The sequence below is a fragment of the Nansenia antarctica genome, assembly GCF_963989245.1.
Source record: "Nansenia antarctica genome assembly, chromosome: 5".
Lineage (NCBI taxonomy): Eukaryota > Metazoa > Chordata > Actinopteri > Argentiniformes > Microstomatidae > Nansenia > Nansenia antarctica.
Genome location: NC_137690.1, coordinates 69,226,349 through 69,237,280, shown reverse-complemented (window position 1 = coordinate 69,237,280; position 10,932 = coordinate 69,226,349). Strand labels below are relative to the sequence as shown.

Below are 10,932 nucleotides of genomic sequence, written 5' to 3'. Positions count from 1 at the left end.
GAACAGCGACGACGGAGCCGCGCTCCAATGAAAAAGTTGACTTGTTCTCCCACCAGAACCCCTCAGCAGACGGAATTGATGTGAGCAGTGGGTCGTTCCCTTCTTTCCCCCTCTTTCACCTTCACTGTGCACTTCTCCACTTTTTCCACCTTTTAGTTTCTAGTTTTCTTTTCATGAATGATTGTCTCTCGCTATAATACATCTTTGGATACCTCGGTTATTGCACGAAGTCACCTCGGCACGTCTTTCCTGAAGTCCAAACGCCACCAAGACCTCTTCAACTACAAACGCACTTGGGGAAAATATTCAACAAGGAAAAACTTCACATTTACCTCTACTACAACCATCGCCGAAGCAAGCCTCACCATGAGTCTGAAGAATGATGCCGAACCTAATAACAATGTGCAATCCATTGAAGAGGAGGTAAGAATACATGTTTTCTGTTTGATTGTCTTTAAAGATTGTGTTTCCATATGGGGACCTGATTTAAATGTGTGCGTGACGTCAAGCAAAGCTGCCCATGAAAAGCTATGAACATTGTTTTCTCCTACTTGATTATGTTCTCTCTTTTTCGCGAATGATGGGCTTGATTAATTTAAACAATCCCAGTTCACCCCTTAGAAATAAACTTCTGAAACCGGAATAAGCTGCCGTTATTCGATTCCAAGGAAGCTCTAAAAAGGGTGTGCCTCAGGGGGTACAACATGGAAATGGTCAAAGCGTGTGAATTTTGGGAAGGAACTTTATGTACATGGGTAGCGTACATCACCCACATCGAACGATTGGCTTTAATTGTCATTGTTTTTAAATGTGTAAAAATAATAATTTGAATAAATACAGGCCAATAGATTTATTTTATTTTATTATTTAACTCCGAATAGCAATTCGATTTCAGATTCATAGGCCTGAACAGAAGTTTACTATTTTAACAAATCTATTTCTTATCAGAATGAACATTATCAGGTGTAGCCACGCCCAATATCTTCTAACTTCAAGTAACTATTAGCAGCCTCCAGCAGAAACGGAGTGATCTGAATTTGGCTTTTAGAAATAATGAAATGTGAATGTGGTTGTTATCCCTGCCTTTGTGTAATTAGTTCATTTAAACTATCCTACCTTGTTGTCAAAACAAATGGAACAATCATCCATATCTGCTTTGAACATCAAATGGTTTGGTGAAGTGTAGTTCTCTCTTTATTCTGTACTTTTTTTAATAGAAACATATATGCAGGTAGTCATTCAGTAAGGTAGATTATAGTACGTCATAGCAAAATTAATGTTTAATTACCTTTTTATATAGTTAATTAATTTAAAATGGCCCTAGCAATTTCTGTATGTCATATGTAGATGTCTGTCAGGGTTTTTTTTCCTCGTAAGGGAAAACTCTCGGCCCTATAATGTTAAATGTATCACAATTCTATATTGTGATAAAAAAAATTACAATCACAAAATGCCCCTCAACCTGGGTCAGGCTTCCAGGGCGGTGTGTGTGGACATGTCGCAGACCTCTGTCCTGCTGCAGCACCTGAATAACGCTGGAGCTGAGCCCCGCCGCGGCCGGGCCGGCGGGTCAGAGGAAGGAAATGGCGTCACACTGTGCTCAGTTGTCCAACGTTGTTCCTCTGGCAGCCCATTGTGTGAGTGGGGCCTCCCCACAGCGCTGTCCCAGTTCTCTATACCCTTCTCCCTGAAGTGTGTACTAGTGCTCTCCCTGAAGTGTGCACTAGTGCTCTCCCTGAAGTGTGCACTAGACTAGTGCACTCTCCCACATGGATGTTAAAGGAGTGGGTTGATGTGGGGAACTCCCTGAAGCCCATCCTATATGCTTAACATCCCATGTGGGGGAGCAGACTATAGCACAAGCACACTCGGGGAGAAGAAGGGTAGAGAATCGGGGCGCAGGGAGAATTAAACGGCCTGGTTGTGTCCTCGGACACAGTGGGTTGCCGTGGACCATTTATAGTTACAGCCAGCCCCGTGTTTGTTGAATTCTTCTTCTGTCAGAAGAAGTCTGGCTATTTTCTCTCGCTATAGAGATGAGACTTGGAGCCATTTGGTGTGTCTGTGTCAGAGCTGTAATTCTGATGGATAGGGGTTCTGTTCTATGCAAGAGGATCAGTGTTGAGTAAAGCCATACCTGTGTTAAAAAAAGGTTATGTATGTAGTCAAATAAAAGGACCAAGGTCAAGGACCATGATCATTTCAGCTTTTGTGATGCATGCAATTTATTCTCTCATATTAATATGCATCTGTAGGCCCATCTATAGGCCTACAGTATTTATCTTATTTCTATGGGGACTGCATTTTCTGTATCACTATATTCAATACGTAGAAATGTGGCGTTGGCCTCAATCCAAAATCAGCTCGTTTATCATTGGTCCTGTATCTTACATGTTCTGGAGTCTGTTTTTCACAGAGTGTCTTTTGATTCCATTCCAGGTACGGACACTGTTTGTCAGTGGCCTCCCAGTGGATATCAAACCTCGTGAGCTGTACCTGCTCTTCAGACCATTTAAGGTAAGCCAGGACCTGCTGTTGGATTAGGCTCGCTGTACTGAGGTGATGGAAAAATGCATACTTTACTTTCGATGTGGAGCTCAACGTTTCCCTCATATGGACGCAAATGTTCTCACATTCCGTAGCACCCCATAGCAAAGTTGTCATACGACTTCAGCAAATTGGAAAATTACTAGATATAAAAATAATTAACTATTTGGAATTCTATCATATAGATATTTCCATAATAAGAATAAATTAACCGTAATAAGGTGACATCATTGTTCCTCTATACAGTCTGTTTTTCTCATCAGACCCGTCCTATTCTATGAACCTTCCTTCCTCTCCCTCCAGCCAAATTGGAAGTGGTATATTACTCGCACATGGATGGTCCTCTGGAATGTGTGAATGAGTAGCTCTGCTGTTGGCCAACTCTCCCCAGTGACCTCGCCCCCCTCTCCTGTGGGTCAGGGACATTCGGGTCCTTCCATGTCCTCCTGTGTGATTTGGTGCCGAATTAACAATCTTGTGAAATGGCAGCATTCCAAGCCAGGCTATCCTGTGTTAATCTACTTGTGGTTGTTGGACGCAATTGTCACACGACTACATGATTCACGTCTGCTGTTATCTGCGTCGTTCTGCGCATTACTGTAGAACTTGTAGGAGACGGCCATCCTCGTATTGGTTTCTGTACTATATTACCCACATTGCACCTCACCAGCAATGTTGATTTAAAACCCAAACTGTTTGCCAGGTTGTTAATGAAACCTAATCAACTAAACTTTAAAAAAATAAAAATAATGGAAGGAGGTCATACAGGTAAAATTAAATTTAGGTTTTTCTTAGCTTTTCCTACACAAAAATGGCAGTTCTGGTATAGGATATAATCTGGTAATATTGTGTTTGTTTGGGGGGATTTATTTGTCTTGTGATTTATGCAGCAAAGTAAACACATGTGTTGTGTTAACTGTTGCTTTAAATTGTGGTTTGGGTTTCCTCACAACACGATTCAAACACACTAAACCACACAGCAGGTAAAGCGGTTTCATTTTCCACAACAGTTAATCAGGATGAGTAGATATTCCATCCGTCCTATACGTCAGACAGCTTAATGTTGCTTATGGCCGCGTCCATCCGGGGCTATCTTGGCTTTGTATAAACAACCACATTTTATAATTCACTGGTTTATCTCTCGCGCTGCAATAAAATCCACAGATGACACAGGCTTTTGTAAACCGGAACATTGTATGAATACATTTATTTTGCAAGCATAAACAGCAGCGAGCATAATCCCCTACACTTGTCAACACCAGTGCTATTCATTTCATATTGTTTAGCGGGTTATCAACAAGAAATAATTTAATGCTGTGGAGTGAAGCACTGACCTAATGATAGAGAAGTCACTGTTTGTGAAAAGTTTTCTGTAAGGAGAAGGGGGGGGGGGGGGCTACCTTACTGTTGCTGGTCATTGGATTTCTCTCTTCTGCCCCGTCTCAGCTCCCCTAAACAGTTAAGCATAATGTAGGCCTTCACTGTGTTTAATCATCTGCATGACAGCCCCTCTCCCCAGCTTAGCGTGGGTGCACCCGTTCACTTTCCTCTCCTGAGATTTTAAAAGGTTGGTGTAAGACATGGTGGAAACTCCATCTAGCCTACACGAGGTTATGATACAAGGCTTTAAAATATATGCAGGGGAGTAAAGGAGGGCACGCACAGAGAGCGAGAGGGTAGAGTATCTGGGGCCTGTGAAGGAGGGTGGAACGCTACAGAACGCTCAGATAAAAATGTATTTCATAGCACCGGTATGAGTGTCTGTGTCCGTGTAGAATTAGGGGGTCATACATTATACTATCTGCCATGTTGTGAGTGAGTGCTCCTCACTGAATACACCCCCGTGTTATTGGCAGGACTCTAACCATGAGCCTCCATGTTCAGTTTTTCTCTTCATATGGAGTGTTCACGCCTCACTTCCTGCATGTGACCTCTCGGTGGTTAATTGGATGTCTTTTCTTTCTACAGGGTTACGAAGGGTCACTGATTAAGTTAACATCAAAACAGGTGAGAAGTCTTTTCTGTTGTCACTGGGAATGTCTCCAAATTCTGTGTTTTTCGAACACACGCATACCTGCATGCAACTGTCTAACCAACTGTCCAGGAGGGGTAGGCCATAAGGCAAAAAAAAAAGCTATGTTGGTTAGGATTGCCTTTCAAACGTGTCAACATTTGACTATGTTGGGTCCCCGAGAGACCTCCATGTCTTTGAAGATTAGTGCTTCGAAATTAAATTGGACCGGACAACTGTAATTTATTTATTTATCGTCTGGACCACAAACATGTTGTTTTGTGGTCTGCTCTCAAAACGATTATATTTAATGTCAGTATTGCTTATACGTTAACATGACACTGTTTTCCAGCACTTTCTGGGGCATTAATGGCCATATAAGTGAAATTACTCTGACTTATAACTCTAAATTATAACTGAAATGACAGTTTGTATTATCCAGATATGCCTCAATCACAAATGAAGGGAAAAGATTGGGGAACACATGACCCTGTCATAATTGTAACAGAATTGCCTATATTTCTCATTCATTTGGGATTGAGGCACCTAGCTGGATTTGATGTGTGTGAAGATTGGACTTGTATCATCCATTACACCACTTTTGAGATGTGAAATGATCTGACAAGCTTTGATTTCGCAGTGAAAAGTCTCTAAGGGGTGCCTTTTGTCTTAGTTTTCTTCTCTCTTACAGCCCGTCGGGTTTGTAACTTTCGACAGCCGCTCCGGAGCCGAAGCTGCTAAAAACGCACTAAATGTAAGCAAGCGCCTAACGGCCCACGATGTAAACGTTAGCCATTGTTGAAACATCCTCTTCATAGTCCTTCGAGACATGTCTTTGGTCCTCGTCCTCCCTAGAAACAGGGAGTACATTGCTGTATGTCCCCCCCCCCCCCTAAATGTGTTGACATGTTTGTGTTGTCTTTTTCATTTTGTTTTACCTTCCTTCCCGTCTGCCTTGGTCCTTTGTTCTTAACTTACGAGGCGAGGATGGGGAGGATGGGGGGGTGAACAAAGTGATCTTGTCTGATCACTCAAAACCAAACATTTGAGTGATTTTTTGTCTTTTACAATTCAAGGGCAGGGCCATTTTTGGAAACAGAGACCAGAATCCTGTAGAATTACGGTAGTTTATTTCAACCTTGGTACACATCTTTTGTAGTGTTGGTATAGCCTTCCTATTTTTGCATATCACTGCTTAGTCCTATACTGTACATAGACCACATCGTCCTCTGGTAGTGTAACCTCTTATTGTGTCACTATGTAGCCACCATTGGCAGTATCTAACACTTCTCTCATAGCATAGCCTTCCTTATATGAGCATCACCTTTTTAGACACACCAGCAGTCACACACACACACACACACACCAAGATACTCACCTGCATGTGGGCACCACAACGCTTAGGGCACCAAACACACAACCAGGGTCGACCACGTCCAAGATCATGATGTCCCAAATGGCTCCCTCTCCTAGTCCCCCTTCCCCTCTGGGTCACTCCTACAATAGGACTCGACAGGTCAAAGCAGTGGTGTGAATGAATACCCATTGATGCCCCTGTGCCCATAAGTGGTCATGAAGGAGAAGGAGACGACTTTGGGCTCTGTTCAAACACTTTAGGAATCGTATCCTTCCGTCCGTCCTGCTCTATTGAACCAATCAACGATCTGACATAGTTGGGTGGAACCCCTTTTCGTCCAATGGCATTCAGATCAGAGGTTGCTGCTCAAGGCAGGCAGGAAGGAAGGATGCATCAAAGGTATTGGAACAAGGCCCAGGAGAGGAGGCCATGATGGGACTATTGAGAAACAGGCCCCAGACTCACCCCACCTACTCAGCCCACCTACCTTACAATACTGTGTCCTCCCCTTCCCCCTCCGATCTCTCCCCTTAGGGCATCCGTTTTGACCCCGAAAGCCCTCAGACCCTGCGGTTAGAGTTTGCTAAAGCCAACACGAAGATGGCAAAGAGTAAGCTGATGGCCACACCGAACCCCACAAATATCCACCCCGCTCTAGGAGCACACTTCATTGCACGGGACCCATGTAAGTGTACGGCTGCACCCACTAGGCGTAAGCTCTCACCCACTCACTGCGGCAGTGTCGGTCCTTGGTTGGCCCCCCCCCCCTCCTCCCCCCCCCCCCCCTCTCTCTCTCTGTCCCAATTCCCCAACCTTCTTCCTGAAGTGTGCACTTATGCACTTCCCCCCCACATAGATTTAAAACCATTACTTTTAAATAACCAATGTGGAGGCTAGTGCATGACTGCACACTTCAGGAGAAGGGTAGAGCGTTGGGGTCACAGAGTCTCTCTCTGGGCGTGTTGGGGGTACAGTTAACAAACAACCTGGAACTAGAATGAGTAGAGTTCATGTTAGTTAAGACTAACTCACCTGCCACATGCATGCGTCATCCTGACTGCAATAAAGACATTCTGCTGTATTCCAATCAAAGAATTACCCACAATCTCACTGGTCTAGTCAGCAAGCGCCCCGCTCTCTCTGTGCACTCACCTGCTTGTTTCTGTAGGGGCTACATTTTTTATATGAATGGGGTAACAGATTAAGTCAGAACAGATCAAATCAGATTAAGTTGTAGGGTATTTGTACCATTAAGCTGCCTTATCAATCAATTGGTTAACCTCATGCAATTTAACAATGAGCCTTTTCTTGACGGAAAATCCAAAAGCAATTCAGTCAACACCCAATCACTCCAATTCTCTAGTCTAATCGCTTATGATGGTCAATGAGAAGTGGTTTTTAACCCGACACAGTCCCCTCTCCCTAATTCTCCCTATCAATGTACTTGTGGCCAGATGACCTGTCGGGCGCGGCACTGATCCCAGCGTCACCAGACGCCTGGACCCCTTACCCTCTGTACACCACGGAGCTGGCCCCGGGTCTGCCCCACGCCGCCTTCACCTACCCGGCGGCCGCTGCCGCCGCCGCCGCAGCCCTCCACGCCCAGGTGAGGGACCAACCGGTGTGTCTTCCTTCTTGTTTCCTTTGTCCCGCCCAGTCTAGCCCGGGGACACCTTCCTCACTACAGCGACGCTTTCTGAGGAGGGTCTCCTGGCTCAGTCCCCTCCCAGGGTCATGTTCAGTAGGGGCAGAGTGTAGGGAAAAAAATTTCTGACGGAAACGTAATATGTCTGTACTTGGGACAAGTCAGGTCCCTTCAGTTTCACTCTGTTTCAAAATGTTTTCAATTCCTCCTTGACACCGAACCTGGTCCACCCACTGCAGTGCAGCTCCCATCGAGGCCACAATTCTCACTCATAGTCTACCTCACAAACCTAGAGGCTGAACTCCAAGTCAATGCCTCGCTGCCATACCTGTTGACTTTCAAGATGGGAACTGAGGTATTGCTAAGTTGACTGGTAATCGACTATTATAACATGTAACTGGATCTATTACAGAATGACTGTTCGATGATTCATATATGACGGAACTAAACAACGACATAAGGATGGGGGACAAAGGATTGGTTTGGGTGGAGCGACTGCACTTTCAAGCAGATATTGAAAGTACAGTAACTATCCCAAGTCCATAGGGCCTGCTCTGCCAGCTGTCTGTTGACAGTTGATAACTGTCGTTGATTACTATTGCCTTTATGAATGAATGAAATCTAAATGTAATCGTATCATTCTGTAGTCGGACAGGATACCGGTACTTTCCGTCATGCGTTTATTCCTTCACACAGTAACGGCGTCGATCACACCACACACTTAGACCTTCTCACGTCTTCCCCCATTGGTTGTCACCCAGCCGCGTCCTGGCCCCAGTGCTCCATAGGTGTCTCGGCCTGAGTGCTAGAGGTGTGATTGAAGGCTCAAGTGGAACACACACGGCCCAGAGCTCCTCTATCTTGCGTCGATATGTAACCTCACACACCAGGGTCAATGGAGAGTATAATAGAATACTTTATCCACTTGGGAATGCTGCTGCTTGCATCATCCAGTCACTACCAACTGTCATCTACGGAGTTGGTGAGATGTCAGTAGGAGGACACTGTTGTATGTGATGCGTGATGCACTGACGGTCACGGACAAGACGTTGCACTTAACCTCCGAGTCTGTGATTTAATTATGGTCTATAATACCCTAACCAAGCAAGAGTTGCAAGTGTAGGACTGAACAACAACCATCTTTTTCATAAAAAGATTTAAAAGGGAGCCATTCACAAGCCAAGTTAGCGAAGTTAGCTTTCTGTGACCTATTTTCAGTTGATAAATGAGCACATTGGTCCAGCACGCAGGGAAAAGGATAGTTTAAATCTTTCCATTGTTGGCTAATTGCTGCGAGTGCTGTCATAACGGTACTGTAGGTTACACAGCAGTGGTCCGAGCTTCGGCAAGAACAACAATGGAAACTGTTTCTGTGATGGGTCATGTGAAGTTCACTGCCGAGTTAACTTCCCTGTATGAAAACAGGGGAGTGTTACATTGTGAAAATGGGCAGCCGTTATGGACCATTTTCACGGGGCGCAACAGGCGAAGGAATTCAAGGTATTTACTGGGAGAGACTGTCGGTCATGACAGCCGTCTATGGAGGTGCCAACTTACTGTCCTCGTCCCTGGCTGGAACATAAGCTTTCTGTGTTAGAATACAAAGGAGGAAAAGTTTGCTAATTGCAAGATGGTGAAGGATCCCTAAAATACTCTGAATTCCCCCTTCCCCTAGGAGTACGGAGTATTCCAGCTTCTGCACGACCAATCATTTGTGAAGAAGCTGGAAAACCTTAATGAAGAGTTGACCTGTCATTTGCTGTCGTCAATGTGGGTTCTTGTGTATGACCCAAAACAACAAGTAAACAAAGCAGGACAATTACAAGTTCTACTTGTATGGTATGACCATGTTCTGCAACCAAGCTTGTTTCATCAGAGGTGTGGCACGGAAAGGCAGTGATTCATTACACTCAGTGGGTACCGTATGATGGAAATGTTATGCACATGGAGGGCTGTTTTTCCTAATTTCCATTATGGTGGAGTGTTCTGAAACTATTACCTCATTTCTGTTTTGAGTGTTCTAAACGTATTGTCTTCATAGCAACTGTGACCCACATTTCCATGGTTGTTCAGGGTGACCAAGGAGTTACAGTCGATACAAAATGTTACATACTCTGATAGTCAAACCACAATTTGGATCTGAACACATTCTGAGGGTTTTCTGTTTTGTCTCATCTCTCTTCCTATTTAAATAACTTTTGACTTGAGACATCTCTGAAACTTTTGGGCATTTAGGGTAGTCTGGTGTACATTACTTCATTCTCATTTTCTTTCTTAGATGCGCTGGTACCCTACTCCTTCTGAAACCTCCCAACCTGGATGGAAGTCCCGGCAGTTTTGTTAGACATCTAGTGAGTACCTATGGTGTGTGAGATGTGTATTGGGAGGGCTTGCTGACTGCTGTTGCTGGCCTGACTGTTCTATAGCAACGAATCGAATCAGACATGAGTATTAACACTGAAAGTGTAAAATAACTACTTTACTTTCTACTTTATGCAGACAGGTTTCACAAGTGAAAGATTATGGATTATGATTATATTAAGTATTATGACATGACTGATGTGCTATGTTCAAGACAGTCATGTAGCTTTGTCATATTAGATAGAACGAGTGCGTCACGGGTTTGTAGAACATACTGTGCAAAATGGATTGCGTTGAATTGAGGAAAAAAAAAACGTCACCTGAATAATTTAATAATTGTCCCGTTTCCCTCCCCTCAGACCTCCATGGAAACCAGGCCTTCTCTGTCCAGTAGAAGCAAGGTTTGCTGAGCGCTTCATTAATTTAAATCAGGTTTATTTAACGGACAAATGTGCATTATGGACATATTTATCTCCTCTGGACGCTCTCCGGAGGAGTCTGATCTGAGAACACCTAGTTGTGGACAGACCAGCCCGGCGGTCCCTCTTTGGCTATTGCGGTACAGTCTTAGCACTTAAAAAAAAAACACACCCAGGCCACGTCAACTCCCATGGATCATAATTAGCTGAAGAGGACGTCGTGAAGAAGTATCGGTCCCACTTTAAACACGATACCACTGTTAAAGCCCTTAAAGCCTTCAGAAATCCTTTAGAAGGCCAATGTAAGATGCCAACAAGTCATTACCAAATTCGTGCTTTATCAAGAATACCACTTTTGCCACCTGTTTATAGCATGACATTTGCTTGTAAATGTGGTGTTTATAAAGGTTTTATGAAGGCTTTATATGGCCTTAGTGCCATTTGTTTGATGTGGGACTGCTGAAGTTAGACATCGTTAAGCTATGAGTCAGAAGGGTCAGGAGAGTGTCAAGAGTCATTGCATGTTGAAGTATTTTGGCATGAAATAGAATGCAGAGTTCTGTGTATCTTTTTATTTAGTAGTGCTTGTGTT

At 44.0% G+C, this 10,932-nt stretch overlaps 1 protein-coding gene across 2 annotated transcripts; it reads left to right on the top strand.

Annotated features, from left to right (window-relative positions):
* The first annotated feature begins 314 nt into the window (after window positions 1-314).
* LOC308157565 (RNA-binding protein, mRNA-processing factor 2a) lies at window positions 315-10,366 on the top strand. Of its 2 annotated transcripts, none has more exons than XM_080531146.1 (8): window positions 315-423; window positions 2,440-2,517; window positions 4,516-4,554; window positions 5,232-5,312; window positions 6,450-6,600; window positions 7,370-7,521; window positions 9,839-9,911; window positions 10,281-10,366. In XM_080531146.1, the coding sequence occupies exons 1-7, from the start codon at window positions 367-369 to the stop codon at window positions 9,902-9,904; spliced, it is 624 nt and encodes a 207-aa protein (XP_080387272.1). In that variant the 5' UTR covers window positions 315-366; the 3' UTR covers window positions 9,905-9,911; window positions 10,281-10,366. The 2 variants fall into 2 exon arrangements, with proteins under 2 accessions (XP_080387272.1, XP_080387271.1); XM_080531145.1 differs by having other exon boundaries at window positions 7,370-7,536.
* Window positions 10,367-10,932: the final 566 nt, after the last annotated feature.